The 21,623-nt window shown below is 45.9% G+C and overlaps 1 protein-coding gene across 3 annotated transcripts in view; it reads right to left on the bottom strand.

Annotated features, from left to right (window-relative positions):
* PAH (phenylalanine hydroxylase) overlaps positions 1 to 21,623 on the bottom strand; it is a 44,018-nt gene that overhangs the window by 5,760 nt on the left and 16,635 nt on the right. For all 3 annotated transcript variants that reach the window (XM_086610303.1, XM_086610301.1, XM_086610302.1), the window contains exons 5-12: positions 13,089 to 13,177; positions 10,855 to 10,922; positions 7,832 to 8,028; positions 7,334 to 7,469; positions 5,958 to 6,027; positions 4,443 to 4,499; positions 2,117 to 2,212; positions 1,656 to 1,789 (exon numbers count right to left, since the gene is read on the bottom strand). In XM_086610303.1, the coding sequence (XP_086466429.1) occupies positions 1,656 to 1,789; positions 2,117 to 2,212; positions 4,443 to 4,499; positions 5,958 to 6,027; positions 7,334 to 7,469; positions 7,832 to 8,028; positions 10,855 to 10,922; positions 13,089 to 13,177 (847 nt within the window). The remainder of the gene's footprint in view (positions 1 to 1,655; positions 1,790 to 2,116; positions 2,213 to 4,442; positions 4,500 to 5,957; positions 6,028 to 7,333; positions 7,470 to 7,831; positions 8,029 to 10,854; positions 10,923 to 13,088; positions 13,178 to 21,623) is intronic.

The following is a 21,623-nucleotide window of genomic DNA, read 5'->3' as shown; positions in this document are numbered from 1 at the left end:
CCTGACATCAGTGCCAGGGAAGGTTATGTAGCAGATCATCTTAGTGCCATCATGTGGCACATACAGGACAACCAGGTGATCAGGCGCAGTCAGCATGCATTTATGAAAGGCAGGTCCTGCTTGACTAACCTGATCTCCTTCTGTGACAAGGTGACCCACTTAGGGAATGAGGGAAAGGCTGTGGGCATTGTTTACCTGGACTTTAGTAAAGCCTTTGACACTGTTTCCCACAGCATTCTCCTGGAGAAACTGGCTGCTCATGGCTTGGACAGATGTACACTTCACTGTGTGAAAAACTGGCTAGATGGCCGGGCCCAAAGAGTCGTGGTGAACTAAGTTGATTCCAGTTGGCAGACGGCCACAAGTGATGTTCCCCAGGGCTCAGTATTGGGGCCAGTGCTAATTAATATCTTTATCAATGATCTGGACAAGGGGATCGAGTGCATCTTCAGTAAGACTGCAGATGACATTAAGTTGGACAGCAGTGTTGATCTGCTTGAGGGTAGGAAGGCTCTACAGAGGGATCTGAACAGGCTGAATCAATGATCCGAGGCCAATTGTATGAGGTTCAACAAGGCCAAGTGCTGGATCCCGCACTTGAGTCACAACAACCCCATGGAATGCTACAAGCTTGGGGAAGAGTGGCTAGGAAGCTGTCTGGTAGAAAAGTACCTGGGGGTGTTAGTCGGCAGCCCGCTGAATATGAGCCAGCAATGTGCCCAGGTGGCCAAGAAGGCCAATAGCACCCTGGCTTGTATCAGAAATAGTGTGGTCAGAAGGACTAGGGAAATGATCATTCCCCTGTACTCAGCACTGGTGAGGCTGCACCTCAAACACTGTGTTCGGTGTTGGGCCCCTCACTGCAAGAAAGACATTGAGGTGCTAGAGCGAGTCCAAAGAAGATCAACGAAGCTGGTGAAGGACCTAGAGAACAACTCCTATGGCTGAGGGAACTGAGCGGCTGAGGGAACTGGGGTTATTTAGCCTGGAGAAAAGGAGACTGAGGGGAGACCTTATCACTCTCTACAACCACCTGAAATGAGTTTGTAGCAAGGTGAGTGTCGGTCTCTTCTCCCAAGTAACAAGTGATAGGATGAGAGGAAATGGCTCCAAGTTGCACCAGGGAAGATTTAGATCGGATATTAGGAAAAATTTATCCACTGAAAGGGTTATCAAGCATTGGAATAGGCTTCCAAGGGAAGTGGTTGAGCCACCATCCCTGGAGGTATTTAAAAGACGTGTAGATGTGACACTTAGGGACACGGTTTAGTGGTGGACTTGGCGGTGTTAGGTTTACGGTTGGACTCAATGATCGTAAAGCTCTTTTCCAAACTAAATGATTCTATAATTCTATGATTCTATTATTCTGTCATTGCAATTGGACTAATAATAACTTTTTGTTGAATTTTGGTTATACGAATGAAACTCTTAATTAGACTAACCACAAACTCTTGGCTTCATGCATAAGGTATGTTCCCCTTATTGCCCATAACAAGATTTTGAGTTTAACAATGATTTAGTCTCTTTAAGCATTGCATGACTTTTTCTAATGCCTCTCATAACATTATTATCAACCCAAGACCTGTAATGGCAATGAGATCCAGTGTATAGGCAATGGACAAGAAATTGGGTCTTAGATGGAATGACTGGATTACCTTAGCTTTTCTTTTGCATCTTTAAAACTTTCAGCAACATAGTAGACAGGCTGGAACTCAGTAACAGGGTACTTCTGCACAGCAGTCTTCTCCAGGACGAGAGGCTGAATCTCAGGCTTGCTTGATAAACAATACTATGAGCAAAAGGATAAAAAATCCATTTCAGTTAAAAAGTGCTTGAATTTGATGTGAAAGAAAGAGGTACTGAATGCCATCCAGTTTCAGTCAGGAAAGAGTTGCTCCTCTGGAATACAACAACAATGTCACTTACTAGGAAAAAAGCAGGTATGAGTCCCCTGTGTATGTATACACTAAACAATTGTCAGAGCTCTTCAATGAAGTATGACATTTCATGCTACTTCTATGCATAAAATATGAAGCAAAATAATGACCTGAATGCATTAAGGAGAGAAATTTTAACGATAATAAACATTTTTGAAATATTATTTTATAGAACACACCTGCAGCTCCCCAAATGAAGACAGCAGCCCTGCACCATATGCCTTGAGTGAATCGCCTTCCTTGCATAGTCCAAACTCCACCGTAAACCAATAAACCTAGCAAGAAAATTAGACAGAAACATGTGATTCCTTGACCAAAAAGAGGAAGTGCATATCATTGATTCGAATACATTTTCAGTTCACTTTTCTATTTAAAATGTTGCTATGTGTCAACTATCAACTGTATAAATACAATAAATGTCCACACAGACTGAAATTCTTCTGGAAGGGGCATAGTGCTAGACGGTGTGCCTGTGAATCAGTTCAGTTCCCTGACAAACACAGTTGTGTTTTACTGTGCTTACATTTGTTAAGAGAGCCGAGACAATGAAATTATAGCAATAAAATTTCATTTTAATTGGCCAGCCCAGTTGAAGTTTGAACCTTAGTTGATAGAAGTTTGTGTTCTGTTTTCACACAGAGGGTGTTTAGCTGCAGCAGCAAGAGAGGGAATGGGCTGTTAGTGCAATACTGATGGAAGATGGTGCACAGCCTGGCTTGACTTCTTGGTCTGTCATTTTGAAGGGATAATTGCTCTGACTCAGAAGAACTATCTCATCTATCAGAAATAGCAAAGATGGTGCAACGCTTTGCCCAGGTGAGTTGATGCAGAGGACACTAATCTCACAGGCATATCCTTGTTTTCATCTAAGTTTGCATTTCTGGGTCTCAGGAGTCTCAGAGTAGGATTCAGGTGAGCTGCACTGCAGAGGACATTATCTGCCTGGCAGGGTGGAAGAGAAGCAACACTCTCAGGTAGAATAGCTACTAAAGTTGCCTTCTGAAATTTCCTGTGGAGATGTAGTAACATGTAATCTCTTCTTGCCCAATATGTTTGTGCTGGAGGAAATTTTGTCTGAGCTTCTGTGTTTAATCACAACTGTCACTTTGAATAAGGGGTGCCAAAGTTGTTTTCCTTTAATGCAACTGTTTAAGGGTGGGGTTTTCCAATCATGGACTTCACTCCATTCCCATTTGACTCTATGGGAGTTCTACCAGTGACTTCAGTGGCAGCAGAATTAAGACAACACAGGATGCTTTGGAAAATTGAGCCCTCATTTATTAAATTACCTGTCGTGGTTTTAGGCTGATCCAGCAACTAAAACTCACACAGCCTCTCCTTCTCCAATAAAGTAGAGAGGAGAGAAAAAAAAAAAAACAAAAGGACTGAGGGTTGAGGCAAGAACAGAGGGAGCACCCACCAACCATGGTCCTGGGCAAAACAGGCAGCGCTTTTCTCAAAGCAAAACAGTTTATTAATGATTACTTAGAAGGACAAAGGGAAATAAAAACCGATTACTTGAGAGGACAGAAAGAAACAAAACCAGATCTTAAAACCGACACCTTCTCCCCCCCCCACCTTCCTTTTCCTCCCGGCTCTACCTCCTCCCCCCAGCAGCACAGGGGGCAGGGACTGGGGGAGTGCAGGTCAGTTCATTCCGTGCTGTTACTGCTGCTTCTTTCTTAAAGGAGAAGGAGTCCTTACACCCTTTTCCCCTGCTCCAATGGATCCCCTACCCACGAGGAAAAATCCACAAACTTCTCCAACGTGAGTCCAGCCCACTGGAAACAATCCTTCCCCACAGATTGCTCCGGTGTGGGCTATACCACAGTCTCGGGTACTTAGGGAGCTGCAGCCACTCGCTCCGGCGTGGGTCGTCACGAAGACTCCAGATGCCTCTCTGCCTTGCCGTGCCCCCAACACGACCATCCTCGGGCTCAGGCATCTTCACCCCACGGGCTGCGAGTGGGTCGCTGCTCCACCGAGGCCGTCCTGGTTGCAGGGGGGCAGCCTGCTATCTCACCATCAGCCGCAGGGGAAACTCGGCTCCGGCACACCTCCTCCCGCTCCATCCTCACTGACCTGCTGTCGATGTGGCTGTTTCTCTCAGATCTCAGTCCTCTCCAGGTGAACTCAGCCCAGTGGGCACCCTGGGAGTGGGGTGCCCCCGAGTTCCCCAGCTGGCTCCGCCGCCGCCATTCTCCGTGGGCGGCGCCGGCCCGACGCAGGCAGCTGCCCGGCCGGGAGCCAGGGAGCGGGGGGCAGTGCCCTCCTCCCTTCTCTGGTCGATCCTGGGCGAAGCACCTTTTCCGGTTCCCTTGTCCTGACTTAAATAGGGCAATTCGCAGAGGCGCCCTATTGGCTCAACCCCGAGGGGGATGGCAGTCTGATCCGGTGGCCAGAACTAAGCCTAACCCGGATCCAAAACCGGGGAGGTCGCAGGGAGCAAAATCCCTCTCCTGCCACCAGAACCACCCCCCCCTCCACATCAAACCATGACATTACCGTAGCAAGTTTCTCGATGAAATCATCCGGAGCTCCCAGAGATGCCAGTCCAATTTCCTGTAACAATAAACAATTATTCTTCAAGCTGTTTATTGCAAACATTCTTCCCATCTTGTCTTATGTGATTTCTCACATTTTAAATGTTACCATTGCTTACTACCACACACAAATGTTTACAGAACATGCTCCTATAGTGCAAGATCAATTTTAAACCAGAAATTTCTCCAGAAATGAACAAAGGGTCTTGTCCAAATGTCATTTACAAGGCATGATCCTTTGTGCCTGGTACAAAGCCCATTGAGGTCAAATAAAATTTTCCTCTTGCTTTGACAGGCTTTTAATCAAGTCTACAATGCACATCCAAGAGAATGATACGGTTAAGAGGAGATAAGTCAGTCACACCCACACACCTTAGCAACTCTTTGTTTTGATGGGCCCTGATTGCAGGAGTTTTTCTGGAGTCTTGAATGAGTGATTTAAAAGAGCTTATTTGTACCTTAAGAGCTAACGTAGACTTTCCCAGGAGGAATGTAATAGCTGGATTCAGAAGACAGCCACAGAGGGCTGTATATAACCAGGTACCTTTCTTCGTTTGCTCCATTAAGGGCTGAGCAGTGCAAAATCAGAGCCACACACACACCCCCACCAAGAGCATGGGAGCAGCCATCGCCATGTCAAATCCTAATAAGCCAAGGTGCAGTAGGGCTCATCTTGAAGGAAACCCCAGTTCCTGGAAACTATAGAGCCTGAGGGCAACACCGAGTGCTTACAAATTACATCTATTCAACTTTTGTCTTGTGAGCAGGATGTTGTATCGAGTCCATTTTCCCTCCATTCCTTTCTTCCTTTCATCCTTCCTTCCTTCCTTGCTTCCTTGCTTCCTTCCTTCCTTCCTTCCTTCCTGTCTTTCTGTCTTTCTTTCTTTTCCTTCTTTTTCTCTGTCTATCTGTCTTTCTGACTTTATCTCTTTCCACATTTTCTGGCAAGATGCAGCCAAAAGTTTTCTCCTTCACCAAGGTTTGTCTTCTTTTCCAGAGACATTAACTTTACCAGAGAGAAAGCTCCTCTCCAGCCTTCTCCCATGCTTGCAGCTGGGACAGTTCCCTACTTTACTCAGCCTCCTCTGTGGCTTCAACAGAAAACAAAATTAAAAAAAACATCTTCACTTTCCCTAACATTTGTACTGCAGGGTGGGCCAATAATTTATCTGACTCATGAGACATTTAACTTTGCTCAGAAGGATCAACATCTACAAAAAGTTTTTTAGATTATAGTTTTGCAAAGGGTTCGCCTGTAAAAGAATAACTCACGCAGACAGCTGTTTGGAGTTTGAGTGTATGAGTTCACCTAAGTCATTTGTGTCAAGATTTCAAGCAATAAATAAATCAGCCTCAGCCACTCTTAAACAATATGCTAATAAACACCCCATCCCTCATAGCTCTTGGTTCATCCTCTGAGTCACCTAGTCTCTGGTGTGTTCAATTATAAAAAGAGTAAAACCACAGAGCAACTTACCTGGGAAAACTGAGCAAAACTGGGATCAGCAAAAAGAGGCACGTGTCCTAGTAGTTCATGGCAAATATCACTGCAGGAAAACATGACATTTGAATAACTTTAATTTAGGAAAAGTCCAGCAATGCTGAATGAATGCCCTAGAGCCTGCACAAAGTCAGGAGTGCAGTGCATTTGCTGCTACCAGCAGATAATGCTCAGGACTCACAGGAAAACATTTTGCTCTAAAATTATTCTTGTGAAGGAAATACTTGCACACTCCAGGGTTTTCAGTGTTTTTCTCATCATATATCCATCAAAGAAAGGATGATACATTGTTTGTTCTTCCTTACGGAAGAAAACCATGCATCCAACTACCCATCCACCTCAGGAAAGCCCAAAAAGATATCACCTCACCCAAGAGAACATGGACTTTTCAGTCTCAAGGACAAGAAACCTCTTTAGATGAAGCTCAGGCTATTAAGACAATTCACAATAGTGTTAACATGTACCTCAAGAGCTCAACTCCAGTCCCTGTTCAGGCCCACAGACTCCCACTGCTAGGTGGAAGCTTGCCCTTCCTCAGGTAGGACTATTTTCATGATAAGTTGAAGTTGGCAGCTGGACAGGTATGTTTGGGGAAGAACTCATCTAGAGACTACTAGGTTTTTCAGAGACAGAGAAGTGATTTGGTGAGACAGAAAGGGGAGAGGGATAAGATGCTCCCAGGAGGGCCAGGTCTGTGGAAAACATTTCAGCTTGGCTTTGTGCAGGAAAAGAATGGGTGAGCAGAATCAGGGAGGAAAATCAGAAGAATGAGGGATAGAAAAACAGAGGGGGAAAGTGTGTTGTGGGAAGAAGTAGGAAGCAAAGAAACGGTAAGGGAGGGGAGGAAGAATTGCAAAAATATGAAGAAGAGGAAGAAAACTGTTTTGAAAACAGCAAGTGGAAAAAGACAACGGACAGGAACAGAGAGAAACATTACAGCATAAAACTGAAAAACAGATCAATGATCTGCGCTTCCTCTGTCTTGCTGCCAGAAGCTTGTTTGCAACATGTTGAGTCATTCCTGCACTGGACTTCACACCACTGCTTGGGTGCTAGTAGCTAAGCTAAATGCCTTTGTACACTGCTCTCTCACATCCCAGCCACCTCATAAGCACGCCTTCAGTAGAAAAATTGTCTGATCAGTCCCATAAGAACTTGCAGAAGAGAATGCAGCTTGCTAAAAAGTCTAGAAATCTTCCAAAAATGTTTCAAGAAGATAACAGTTGCCTCGTCGATCTCTGTTAGCTCTGTTTCCAGGAGTGCTCCAAAGTCCCACATGGTTATTATCAGTTGGGCTGACTCTCCTGTTAGTCTGCTGTGACTTCACACACTTTCCGTGTCAAAGTACTTACGGCTCTGGTGTGTACATGGGTTTGGATGCATGGCGAATATACTGCGTAGAGTGAAATACTCGGAATGCCAGCCCAGCCAAGAAATCCCGAGAGGAGAGCAAGCCTGCAACAGGACGCAGGCGAAATCCAGTGCAGGCTGAAGGGACAAAAAAAAAGGCATCTTAAAAACAGCTAGTGTGTTAGATTTATCCTTATCCAGACTCCCTACAACGGAAAAAGTTTGTTAATTGTTTTCTTTGCTCTCCTTATGTTAAACAGAATTTAATTGTGAAAGAGCAGGTAATTTTCTACGCATGTGTACCACCATCACAGTATCTGAGCACCTGTACCATCGTACCACTGGAAGATTTAGAGACCTGGGACACAGACTGACATGTCCAAGCACCGCAGGGAGCCTATGATAAAGCAGGGACTGCTTTTCTATCTCTGGAAGCACCACCTCCGCTGACAGCTGAGGCCTTTCATTTGATTTGATTCTTTTACATGCTTCAAACTTACTTTGCAAGAATTTTGAAATATCCTCAAGCTGGGGAATGTTGTCTTCCCGGTAGCCACAGTACTTCTCCAGCAGTGGGAACACGTGGTTGTGTTCATAACAAGCATGAGTTGGATAGAGACTCTTCAGCTCCCTGAAGACAGTGCCCCATGTTTTCTTTTCTTCTTCTGTGTAGGTGACTCGAGGAATAGGTTGGCCACTGGAAAGAAAATTAATACCCTCTGTAGGAATGACAGAGAAAATGTCCTATGTCATTCAGCATCATACTCAGGAACTTTACATGGGCTGGCCAGGAGCTGCTGGTGCCCGAGGGGAGATGCCTTCAGTCTGACATGCAGGTGCAAAAGGATCCCCACTTGCCCCTAGGCACAGGCTGGAAAGTACTCTACTGACCCTAGCTGAGATACTGGCCTTTAAAAAACTGCTTGCATTACTGTGGTAAAAGGAAATTAGTGCTTATTTGTCTTATCAAGATGTTCTTATAAAAATATTTGCTGGCTGTTGTTTTCAATTTATTTGCATTCCTAGATATGGAGCAGCTGTTGTATTTCTTGCTGTAATATACATTACATTAATTAGTTTGGTTACAACAGGGAAACCATCAGCTCCACAAAACACTGTTTCTTGGAGGAGCAGAGAAATTTTGATTCGTGCTTTATGTTGTAACAGATGCAAACTCCAGCCTGTTTGACTTTTTATAACCATAAAGAGTAATTTTGAGTCAAATCCCACCCTCAGGCCTCCATGTGCTTAGCTCATGTTGAAGCTAGCAGGAATAAGACAATCACAAGCAATGTAGCTTGGCCTCCTGTGAATAGTCAATTCCTTCGCAATAATGACAGGGCCATAGGTGAATCCAGCAGCTTTGAAAAATCAAAGGGTTTTAAGTAACTTAATAGGGTTAACATCACTGCTGGAATAATGCCGGAGCTTTCCAAGCCCCAGAGACCTATTGTTAAACTCTTGATGACACCCTACCATCTCCCACTCCCTCATTTTTCCCTTGAGCCTCAGGGCAGCTCCTCTGGAGAACCATCATTTTCTATCTCTCTGTATCAGCCCTCCTTGATCTGTGAAGCTTTAAACATCATGTTGAATTATGAACATTGCTGGGGGACTGTTGTTCCTATAGCACTCCTAAGTAATCCTCAATCACCTTCCAGGGCCACAGGGGGAAGCTATGGCTTAAAAATCTTTCAAATTTCAATTAAAAAATTTCTGGGATCAACAGGGCCAGAAGCATAGGAAGGCAGAAGGAAAAGGTAAGCTAAAAGCAAAGAAGAGAGAAGTCAGGGAAACAGCATTCAACAAAAACAATGCGTAAATGCATTGGGAAAGGATGGCAAAAGAGCAAAGGCAGACCAGAGAGGCAAACAGCAAGAGGAAAGAGGACAAAATAGGTGCAAAAGAAGGGACACAGAAGAGGATGTAATTGATGGTGGGAAGAAGAGTACAAGACAAGCAACCACAGATCCACCTCACTTTTGTAGCTGGGTAGCACCTTAACAAGCTCAGCACATTTGCCTTTTCAGATACTTCCCATGAAGCCTTATAACTTTGCTTGTCTCTCTCCTTCTGCCCGGTTCTCTGCATCTTTGTCCCCCCATGCTGGAGACACCCCCTTGACCTCTCCTCCTCACTGTAGACCCTGACAGGCATGTCCCCCAGGTGTAGCACCCAGGGCAAAGACATCACAGATCCATCTCTGGGCCTTCCTGAATCAACACTCAAAGTCACAAAAAACCACATGCCTTCTTTCCACAAGCCCCAGAAGCCCAGATGTGGGCTTTCGCACCCTACTTACTGCGCTGTTACTGAAAGACCTAAATGGAAAGTCCAGGAACATCACATAAAAGGTGCTTTGAGGACATAGATCCAGGTCTGTATAGGCTCTGTTCCCAATGTATCTGAGGATCTGGTTAACAGACTAAATATTAATTAGTTACATTTTGGAATATAATGGCTTCATCTTCCTAAGATGGTTTCATTTGGGGGAGAGGATGTTTAACATGTTTCTTCTTTTGTTTCTATCTAGGATTTGGTGAAAGCCTGCAAATTGGAGACCAGAATTTGCTGTCTGTTATGCAGGAAAGGTAAATCTTTTGTGGGATACCTATAAATGGACATTAGATCCATCTACATCTAGCCACATAGTCTTATCCAAATTTTCTATCTATAGAGTGGGCTCCTGACTTTTTGCACCTGACTCTTTTCACTTTCCGCCTATCAGTCCAATCTTGTCTCTTGTTTTTTGATTCGATTATTAGCTCTTTAGCTCAGGGACTATCTTTTCATCACAGTCCTGTGCAAAGTGGAGCCCTAAATGTACAACATATGTTACTTTATCCTTTGCAATCACAATTTTTACCAGTCTCAGCAAGAATCAGGCCCAGTAGTACTAATGTAAATGTGTGAGTGGCTCTGGGAACAGAATTTTATCTCCTCCAGATTTGATCATTGAAAGCAATCAAGCAAGCCTGTTCTAACTGAATTTATTATCGCCATTCATTTATTTTTCTTGGGAAATGAGACCCCAAATTGCTGATTGCAGCTGGGCCAGACATGATAAAAGTAGAGTATCAGGCACTGGATTAGCATCAGAACCATAAGTTATTCATTATTTTAATAGTGTATGCAGCTCCTGCTTTAATGTAAATGATAGGCACTCCTCCCCCAGCTCTGGTTTAATGGGGAGAATACCAGAAGCAGCTTTATTCAATGCTCAGGTCTTTGTAGTAGCAAAGGAGTCTGCTGCTCAATTAGACAACAAAGCCAGGGAAGAGCGGTGTGTTATGGGGAAAGAAGGGAGGCGATGTTCTCTTCTAAATGTGTGCCTGGAACAATTTACTTTTGTTCTACTTCAATTTGGGGATAGATGCATGAACAGGAAGATTTAAACACAGCGCAGAAAAAAGCCAACAGCAGGAAGACGCTTGTGGAAATGTAGAGATTGCCAGTAGAGTGAGAGCTCTAGGAGAGGGCAGGAGATGTGGGCTTGCTTTCTCCCTGTGCACCGAGCACTCACTGTCTGTAGTTGTAGGCAATATCTGCAAACTCCTTCCTCCGGGCCCGGTACACAGGATCTTTGAACCCCTGAAGAGAAACAAGGATGGTCAGTCCCTGTGTAGGCACAGGTGGTGAACAGTCTTCCTCTCACCGAGCACCCTCGGGCATGGCTGGTGCGGTCCGAGAAGTGCAGGAGGGTGAGTGGGGAAGCTGCCTCCATCCTGCCCAGCTCTGTGCATACAGGGCACCGCTATATCTCTGTCTGCGGGGCCACTAAAGCAGACGTTCAGCCACAGCTTCCCAGCACCTCTCACTCCCCAGGTCCTTTCATTTTCTCATTTCCACTCGCTACAAAAAAGGGCAACATGCTCCTTTACAGTGCCAACAAGGTGCTTCTGCAAGAGCAATACACTGAAGTAACGGCACTCAGATAACCGTGTCCTTTTGGTTTCTCATGAAGGTTCTTGCAGTTCCTGACAGCTTGGCTGATCTAGAGGAGCAGAGTTAAACCTCGTTAGAAACACGCTCATCAACTCAGTCAGACTTTTCAGGCAGATTTTCAGCATGAACCACACTTAAAGGTGTTCATTTTCAAACTCTTAGAAGAACAGTAGGCACTTAGCAGGCCAAAAAGCCCTATCTGCACTACAAACTCAGCCATTTGAAAGGGTTTAATTACTGCAGAGAATGTCTAATAGATCTTATGGTTGGGAGCTTGACCTTTGCAGCTAATTACCAATAAAACCAGGGATGAGAAATATAATCTCTAAATCTTCATCTAGGATAACCATTCTCCTATCTCAGTGTGCCTGCTATTTAGACTTAAAGTTCCTCAGGGCTAGGAGTGTCTTCACCACCTAAAGCAGAGAAAGTCCTTCCAAGCTAGGGCACACTTCTGCAGGGCAAATAGCAACAATTCACTGGGCACTGCAGCCATTCATGAACGAATCTTTCTGTGGTGCACAGCACAACTGGACTGAGGGGCCACGAAACACAACCAAGTACAGAAGGCAGCTGAAGTAGAGTGGAGATCTAAGAGTGTGAGTCAAAAAGGGGCAGCCAATGGCCTAAAAAATGTGCTGTCCAAGATTAACCTGGCATAGAGGTATTTGTGATGAAATTCCGTATCACTTAACTACTAAAAACACAGGCTCCTTTAATTTCTCTTTTTCTGTACTCTATGCACTGTCACACCTATTTACGCCAGCAGCTGGGTTTCTTTTTTAAGGCATAAACTGCTCACTAACTAATTATAGGAACTAGAGCAGAGCTGTTTCATTCCTTTTAATATCTTTTTTTTTTCCTTTTGGTCTCTTTTTTCAAACACAATCTTGGTCTATTCCCGCATGACACACAAGGGGGCCATTGACTCAGTGTATCTCCTTTCATTCTGCCTTTCATATGACCACACTGAATATCATGAATCATTGTACGTGATACACAACACATCTCAAATTAAGCAATAGGTAGTGAATGACTAATCACCCCATCTCAATTAAACTAATAGCAGCAATTTTTGTTGCGCTGCATGTAATTTATTTATAATCACCCTATCTCAATTAAACTAATAGCAGCAATTTCTGTTGCACCGCATGGAACTCAGTGTGTTTTGACAAATGAAAATAAGTTGTTGTTTGCTTGGAGACGGAATAGAGACAGAAAGTATTCTTGTATCTGGAAGAGCTGAAAAACCACTGAATAAATTTTTTAATCAGCTAAACCAATGAACAAAACTTTCTGACCCTACCATTTAAACCACAAACCTTTAGAAACAAGGACCTTTTCTTTTGTTGTGTCTCACCATATAAGAATCATGTCAGATTTAACAACCACATAACAAGGCAGTAAGCTCAATTGTGTGTATGTAACCAAGGACAAAAAACCAAGTCTTCCTATCTCTGAGCTATAATACGTTGCTTCTGAAGTTTTTATTGCTAGTGATTCACAAAAGTCACCACATCAGAGCCACCCGAGAAAACTAGAGGTGTCCTTGTGGTGGCCTTGTGCTTTGATGACCGCTATGACTTTTAAGATCTCCTGGTATTTGCTCGAATTAAGGCAACCTTTGGTCTGATTTACTTCATAACCAGGGATCAGGCTGATTCTAACCGTAGAAATATGGTACTCTTCTTGTCCTGTACCATGTGAGACTCAGTCTACTAGATCTGTTTTATAGCAGAGCAAATGTAAACGAGAGAAACACCTGTCCCAACAGCTAGAAACATGTTTAAAAAATAAAGGTACATTTCTTACAGGATGATCAGCATCCAATTCTGCTCCATAGCTTAGGATCTGATTGGCAAACCTGTCCAGCTCCTGGATACTTCTTGGGAACCACGGCACTGCAAAACAGAAAAGAAATAAAGACTGGTATGTTGTTTTTAACTTGGTTTGGGGCCTTCTTCTGGTCTTTCCATCTTTTCGTCATAAATATAAAGAACCACACACAAGGGACTAAATTCTTTGGGCTGCAATGGCCTTTCCCTGTAGCAGGAGGCAAGACCAAACCCTGAAAGTTGTTTTGAATTTGTGGCTGTTTTGCACTGTGGGAAGAATACAGAGCGTTAGGAATCTCTAGCCCTTGGTGCAGAGCTGGCTTGTAATGTTTACAATTTACTGTTTATTATTCTGATCTATTGGCTTATCGAAATGGAGGAATTTTCCAGATTATCCTTCCTTTCACAGTTCTCTATTGCCTTGTAACTCACATACTATTACACACTGCCTACAGCACAGCCAGGATATGAAATGAGATCACACTGACTACACAGCATGCAATGCCCATGTGGCTCTCCCCTTACAGAAGGATATAAAGCGGCAGGCAAGGAAGAATGACAGGACTTTCCAGGTGCAATGTGTTCAGATAGGGGAAAGCGGAAGGCGAGTGTCTTCATGGCAATCATACTATGAGGAGAGGCTCTTTGCAGCTCGTGAGGTACTTGGAGAGGTCATCCCAGGTCAGGTCTTCTTCGTGGATTCATGAGTGTATTCACCCAGCGGCCCAGGCAGTCCCCTGCCACATGTCCCCTTGACCGCAAGAGTCCTGGCTTACATGCACAGCAGCTGTACCAGGCTGCAATTCCCTCTTCCATCTTCTGCAGCAGGTTTAAATTATTATTCTATGTCTGAATTTAACATTATGTAAAGAACTTACGCCTGTAAAGAACTTCTCACAAATACAACTAATTGCTTTTTAAGACTGTGTACGCACCTGCCTCCAGGAAACTCTGCAGCACTGAGCTCTATCATTTCTTTTCATGCTATATGAAAAATTACTCCCTTTTGTTTTAAACTTGATTATTTTATTTGATGTTAATTAGTTCCTGCATACAAACACCAGTTGTTGGTTTTCACCTTCTCTGGGTCACCTAGGATTTTATAGGTCCCTGTCAGATCCTTCATCTACTATTCATCTTCCTGGCCGACTTTGCCTGTGTATTTCAGGTACAGAAATCATGGGCTATCTTTGAGCGTTCTCAACACTTCTCTCTGCACCACTTGCAGTTGACCATACTTTTTCTAAGGAAAGGGTACCATCTAAGAGATCTAAGAGACCTCCATCTAAGGAGGTACCCCATGCTCAGGTCATGCAATCATGTCCCATATGCTCCCCACATTAAGTACAAGTCAGCAACATGGACTTCAAGGCTAATATCACCCAAAGGTCTGCTGGTCCAAGCCCAGGGGCCCGCAGGAGTCTCTCTATCAACAAAATGTTTGCAGTTCATTTAGTGACTTTCTTGCACGAACGAGTGTCGCTTGCTCATTCACTCCTTGCAAAACAGCCCATTGCCCTGTGTGGCTCTCTGCTCGGCTGGGAGCGCTGCCGCGCAGCCATACCTCCCCATCTGATTTTGGGGTTTGTGTCAAGTAAACCTGATCCCCAGCCAGCAGCTGCTGCCTGAGCTCCCTGCAGTGCCCTGCTGATGGACCACCGACAGGATAAGAGGATCACTCTGGCTCCAGGACTATTCAGCCTTGCTTTCTGCTGAGCCTAGCAATACAGAGGGCACTTGCGGCGCTGGGTTTCTGCGAGGCGCCTGCATAGAGGAGCTGGAGCTACAACAGCAGATTTACAGAGCACACTTTGGGCAGCCGTGGGTCAGTCCCATGCTCACTCCTCCCGACCTACCGTCCCACCACCAGCCTGGTTCCATCCAACACTCCCGCTGGGAACCCTCAGATTTGTTTCAGGCAGGCCGAGGAGAGGAGGCAGGTGGTGGCTTCAAGCCGGGAGAGGTCCCGGGCTGCCCAGGCTCCTCGGGCTGCAGAGATCCGGCAGAAACCCGGCCCGGCGGCTCGGCAGTGCTCCTGGCTGTGTCCCCGCTTCTCCTGCCCAGCAGAAGTGAGTTTTGGTCCCCCCCTTTCCGAGCAGCACAACCTTCAGCTTTGCCCTAAAACCCAGACCTGAACACGCCACTAGATGGCAGCAGCAGCCCCGGGAAGATCTTCCCAAAATTGCTTTATTGACTGGATCTATCGCTAGCTCTCTAGTTATTCTCCAGAAACACTGGCTCACGCTGCTGTTAGCAACCTTCCTGCACCTCCAACCCCTTGAGTTAAACTAGTCAGAGGAGGTGAGAAGAGAAAGGTGTGTCTGAGTCCTAGAGAGGAGTCACTACTCCCTGAGGCCATGTGAAGAAGGGTGAGCGCACCCAGCCATCCTGCCCCTGGTTTCTCTGTGGGCAGCCGGGCACCCGGTTTATCTCCTAGCTCTGCCACTGAGCTTTGTGTGATGGTGGGGGGATGGTTTCGCTGCTTTGTACTTCGGACTCCCCACTAGCAGCTTGGGGTGAGGCACACCCAGAAATGTTTTTGGATAGGCACTGGAAAAAAAGCTGTCTCGCAGCCCCACAGCAAAGGATTTGTTGGTGTTAGATGAATAACCACTCTTCTCAGGGATGCCACCACGAGCTGAAGGGTCCAGGCTGTGCAGACAAGTTGGTGGGGGCTGAAGCCTGCAGTGGATTTCAGCAGTGATGTCAGAGCTCAGGATAAACTTTGGGATAGACTGACTCTCGGGCTGATGCAGTGACAGTCCCTGGGATGGACATGGGTGACTTTTTTTCCCCCTACACAGGAGCAGCACCTTGTCTGTAGGCATGCAACCCTATAGGTACCTGAACTATCTCCAGCTGATCTCTGCCCTCCTCCCAGGTCCCTCCAGACACTGGCAGTAGCTAAGAGAGAGCAGCTCTGAGCTCACAGAACTGAATGAAAGGCAGACTACAATAGGGAAATCCTAAGGAGGCTTAATGGTATTTACACTGACATAGCTGATGTTAAGTAGGGTCCTGGAAAGTCTTGAGCCTTCTCAGCTCTGGTGGAAACAAGAATCGAAGGTCCTGAACGCAACCCAAGGGCAGGCATTACACCAAGTCCGTACAGCCATCGCATCAGGGACCAGGGTGCAGAAGGGCTACTGGGTCTTTCGCCTAGCTGTGGTGTGCCAGGAGGCCGTCCCCAGCCCTCCCAGCAACTATTTAAAAGATCAAATCAAATTACCCCCTGGCTGAATCTATCCCATATTTTGTTTGCAACATCCTCCTCCAGCCCGTTCACCAGACTCGCTGTCTGTCTGCACGGCCATTAATGAATTGCCAGGGCAAGCTGTTGCAACACTGGGCCTCTGTGAAGGTCTGAGGAGCAAACGTGGGCTGATCAGTAATAAATATTGATTTGTCTGTAAGTGAAACAGCAGCATTTATGGGATCGTGCTGGACACCCAAGTGGTGACCAAATTACCACGGGGTCAAATGCTTAGCAGAATGCTAATAAGCCATTTATAGGAGAGGCAGCAAAGCAGGGGCAGCAAGGACTTCTGCAGATCTCCTCCATTCGGACCATTGTGAGGAGGGTCAAAGACAGGTCTATGCAATTTATAGCAGTTCGAGGCCCAGGTTTAGCCCTTTTTTAAACAGTCCCGAATGCTTTGGCCAGCCTCAGGGTTTAGCAAACAAGGCCCCTACAGAACCTCAGCTCCCAGGCTGTCTCAGAAATGCAATAAATTGTCTGCATTTCCCTAATGCTGCAACAGAATAATATTTAATTCTTTTTATTCATAGGCTCCAAGTGGACTGCAGATACTCAGCTTGTTTCCAAAAAGAACCATGAGGAGATGCACTGTGTTTTCACAACAAATCTTCCCATTCTACAAAGGACTTTTGGCCCAGTGACTGCTAGCCCATCTCATCTGAAGCTCTAAAACTACCTTTGGATTTAGAGCTCTCAGCGAAAATTACACTGTTGATCCAAATCTGGCATTTGCAACTATTTGGGTGTGTCAAAGAGAAACCAAAATTACATTCTGCATTTGATTGAGAAAAGACCCTAAAAGTTGTTAAAGTGATCAGACAAAAACAAAAAAAAAAGGAGAGAGAAAGCCATTTGTTTAGCCCTTGCTCAACAAAGCACATACACGTGTTTAACACTGAATTATACAGAAGAGGCAGAATACAGAAGTTTCCTCTGACTGTTTGCAAAGTGCTATCCCAAGAATGGCACTGTGTGCTTCCTACAGGAAACTGAGCAAAATAGGGTTTTTCTTCTCAAGTCATGAGCATGAGCAAAATGAATCCTTAGCAAGGAAGGGCTGAGAGCATCTTTAGGCAGCACGGAGAGAATCAGTCCCATGGGAGCCTGGACTGCCTCCAGGAGCAAACCTTCCCAGCCTTTACCTGCCCACTGAAAAAAGTGTGACAATATCCCCACAAACCCTATTTCTGAGATTTTTCTCCCTGGAGGCATATCACTCTCATTCTGTGTTTTAGGAATAGAATTTCACAGAAGTACATCTGTGGATTATGGCCAGATTTGCCAGGAGGATACGTTTGAAAGGCAAGCTGACCTAAAAGGCACCATGAGGCCTGTTATTTGTTAATGCCATCACTGATAGGGGACAGCATCTTACCACACTTTTTACAGCTTGGGCTGCTCTCATCTCACTCTGCCCCTGTAGCTGCCTCAGCCCAGAATTTGCCACCCACAGTTCATTCCCTAAGCAGGGCTTGTTTGACCTTTCAAAATACAGCTCTTCAGGGATTTCAGTTTGACTGGACCCTTACTACTCATGAGAGAAGTTGAAATTGAAAAAAAAAAAAAGGAAAGGGCAAAAAGAAATATCAATCTTTCTCTTTTTCCTCAGTAATAAATTACTCCCACTTTATACTATTTCTGAATTATTGAAACTAACAAACACAAGTTATCCTTTCAGGCAGAAAGGGATCAAGTCCCTTTCTGCAGCACTGACAGGATAATCGAGCTCAAAAAACCTTTGATCAACACAATAACATGCAGTGAAATCCTAATCCTACAGCTGACCACAGGAGTTTTGACTTCTGTGAGGTCAGAATTTCACTCACAAGCCTTTCTTGGCCGATATTTAGAGCTCTATCTCTAACCGACTCTGGCCTATGCTTATACATATGTTTAATGAAGTTTATTATTAACTTCTTAACAATAATTAGAAACACGAAAGTAATGGCAAACCCTGCTAGGCCCTGTAGCTTTCTTCTGGAAATAAAAAAGCCCCCAAAAGAGAACCTCTTTGATTTGACATGATCATAAATCACCTAATCAACCTTTTGTCCCTTCATCTCATGAATGGAAAGAACTGACTCCGAAGAGTATCTGCCGCCTTCTTTTTCATCTTCAAATGTAATGTCATGGATAGGACACAAAGGAAATGGTAAAAGGATTACCAACACTGATCTCAAGAAGGTATTAATATCCTTTCATGTTGTTCCTAGGAAGGAAGAGGAAGATCCAGACCTAAAGTATTTAAAGTCTGAAATCCTATTAAAATCACATCTGTTATCTGAAGAGGCATTTAAGTATGTCTCAGACTGGATGCTGGGCAGCCACCACTGTACAGAGCAGCTTCAACTCCAGCAAATCCCCGAGAATTAGGAGCATGGAGAACTCACAAAACCTCTCCTTATTTCCCTGCGAAGGCAGAATTACAATTGACCTCCCTGGGATTTCCTACAGGAATGGAGAGTTATTCCTGCTCCCATCGAAGTGGGTGGCAGAGCCTCCCTAATCTCAACAGCAGGAGTGAGCGGCATCCACAAGTCCAAAAAGTGGAGAGGCAGATGGATGGTGTTTGACTCATGCGTACCTGTGTGAGGGAGAGCAGTCAGTGGGGATGATGGTCACCCAGTGGGATCTTTGCTCCCCTCCTCTCATCTCGGCCAGTGGTGCAAGGGTGCACAAGGATGGGGCTGCAGCAGCCAAGGTCCACAAGACCAAAATCAGAAAGTAAAGCCAGGTGTTCACAGAAGCATGCCAGCCCAAGGAAGCGCAGGAGATCAATCCTTCCCTCTACCTCACGAGGATGCCACCACTCCATACCCCATACCTTGCACAGGACTGGGCTCTTGTCAGCTCTGCTACACTACAAGGTTTGTGTCAGAGTGATTTGTGAGGTCCTAGAGATATTTGGCAAGGGGAAGGCACTGCGACAACACTTCACTGTCACTCTTTGTGTTGTTATGCTGCCGTTTACCATCAGTTCCTACCTGAATATGGAGAATCTGGAAGGCAGCTGGACTTTGTATGAAGGATCCAACAATGCAAATAGCAACAACTGGTTTAATAAATAGTTAATGAATTGCTCACTAGAGCAATAGAGTCCTGTCATGGTTTGATGTGGAGGGGGGGGTGGTTCTGGTGGCAGGAGAGGGGTTTTGCTCCCTGCGACCTCCCCGGTTTTGGAACCGGGTTAGGCTTAGTTCTGGCCACCAGATCAGACTGCCATCCCCCTCGGGGTTGAGCCAATAGGGCGCCTCTGCGAATTGCCCTATTTAAGTCAGGACAAGGGAACCGGAAAAGGTGCTTCGCCCAGGATCGAGGAGAGAAGGGAGGAGGGCACTGCCCCCGCTCCCTGGCTCCCGGCCGGGCGGCTGCCTGCGTCGGGCCGGCGCCGCCCATGGAGAATGGCGGTGGCGGAGCCAGCTGGGGAACTCGGGGGCACCCCACTCCCGGGGTGCCCACTGGGCTGAGTTCACCTGGAGAGGACTGAGATCTGAGAGAAACAGCCGCATCGACAGCAGGTCAGTGAGGATGGAGTGGGAGGAGGTGTGCCGGAGCCGAGTTTCCCCTGCGGCTGATGGTGAGATAGCAGGCGGCCCCCCTGCAACCAGGATGGCCTCGGTGGAGCAGAGACCCACTCGCAGCCCGTGGGGAGAAGATGCCTGAGCCTGAGGATGGTCGTGTTGGGGTGCACGACAAGGCAGAGAGGCATCTGGAGTCTGCGTGACGACCCACGCCGGAGCGAGTGGCTACAGCTCCCTAAGTACCCGAGACTGTGGTAAAGCCCACACCGGAGCAATCTGTGGGGAAGGATTGTTTCCAGTGGGCTGGACTCACGCTGGAGAAGTTTGTGGATTTTTTTCCTCGTGGGTAGGGGATCCATTGGAGCAGGGGAAAAGGGGGTAAGGACTCCTTCTCCTTTAAGAAAGAGGCAGCAGTAACAGCACGGAATGAACTGACCTGCACTCCCCCAGTCCCTGCCCCCTGTGCTGCTGGGGGGAGGAGGTAGAGCCGGGAGGAAAAGGAAAGGGGTGGGGGGGGAAGGTGTCGGTTTTAAGATCTGGTTTTGTTTCTTTCTGTCCTCTCAAGTAATCGGTTTTTGTTTCCCTCTGTCCTTCTAAGTAATCATTAATAAACCCATTTGCTTTGAGAAAGCCCTGTCTGGTTTGCCCGGGACCATGGTTGGTGGGTGCTCCCTCTGTTCTTGTCTCAACCCTCAGTCCCTTTGGTTTTTTTTTTCTCTCCTCTCTACTTTACTGGAGAAGGAGAGACTGTGTGAGTTTTAGTTGCTGGATCAGCCTAAAACCACGACAAGTCCTTATAGCCCATAGTTAAATCTGAGTTTTATCTAATCTTCTGGAGACACTTCAGAGAAGAGCAACAAGATCGGCCGTGAGCCCAGAAGCCAGGTGTCCTGAGAAGGGAAGGCTGAGATTGGGCAGGATACTGTCACCAGAGAGTAAAAAGGCTGGTCTAAAGAGGAAGAGTATCATCTGTTCCCAGTGTCCAAGGCAGGCAGGAGAAGTCAACAGCTTCCAGTGCATCAAGCAAGACTGGTCAGAGCAGGGCAGTCCCACAGTGCAGAGACATGGAGCCTAGGAGATCTCCACTGCTCAGGGCAGATGGTGGTTTAGCTGGTCCTGCCTTTTTCCAGGAGACAGACCACATGGCCCCTTGCAGGACTTTCCACCCTGTCTTCTGATTTAAAATTTGACATCTGTTTCTAAGATGCCCTATCACAATCATAACCTACTCACCTGCCAGTGCTGGCACTATATGGACTGACTCTGAATGGACTTACTATACAAGATGGCAAAGTCTGACTGGGTTCACAGGACCTGTGTATCATTAAAAAGTTAAAATACAGCTTCTTTTCACCTAAGCGCTCTCTGGGAGAGGCGTTTAAGATAGGTCAGTCCACCAGCTGGGACACACAACACACAGGCATTGTAAATGTCTCCAGAACACCCTCTTGGTGACCTCCCTGAGGACTCCAGGGAGCCATCCTTCGTTTGGAAGGCAGAAGGCAGTCTTCAATAGGTGGTATTTTCCACAAAATGGCACTGTAGAGGCCTGACTCTGCTGGGTACTGACAGACAGATTTATCATGGGGACAGGATGGGAGGGAAAAGAAGGCAAACCAAGGCCTAGATTTCTCAGGGAAATTGATCTACAAACCAAGTCCATGCATGCAGCTGCAGATTTTACTGGAACTGTTTGCCCTTTTAAATTGTGATTGAGTTTATGTGGGTTTTT

This window comes from Tauraco erythrolophus, chromosome 4 (assembly GCF_009769465.1).
Source record: "Tauraco erythrolophus isolate bTauEry1 chromosome 4, bTauEry1.pri, whole genome shotgun sequence".
Lineage (NCBI taxonomy): Eukaryota > Metazoa > Chordata > Aves > Musophagiformes > Musophagidae > Tauraco > Tauraco erythrolophus.
Note: the sequence above shows the minus strand (reverse complement) of the source record. Positions and strands in the feature narration are given on the sequence as shown.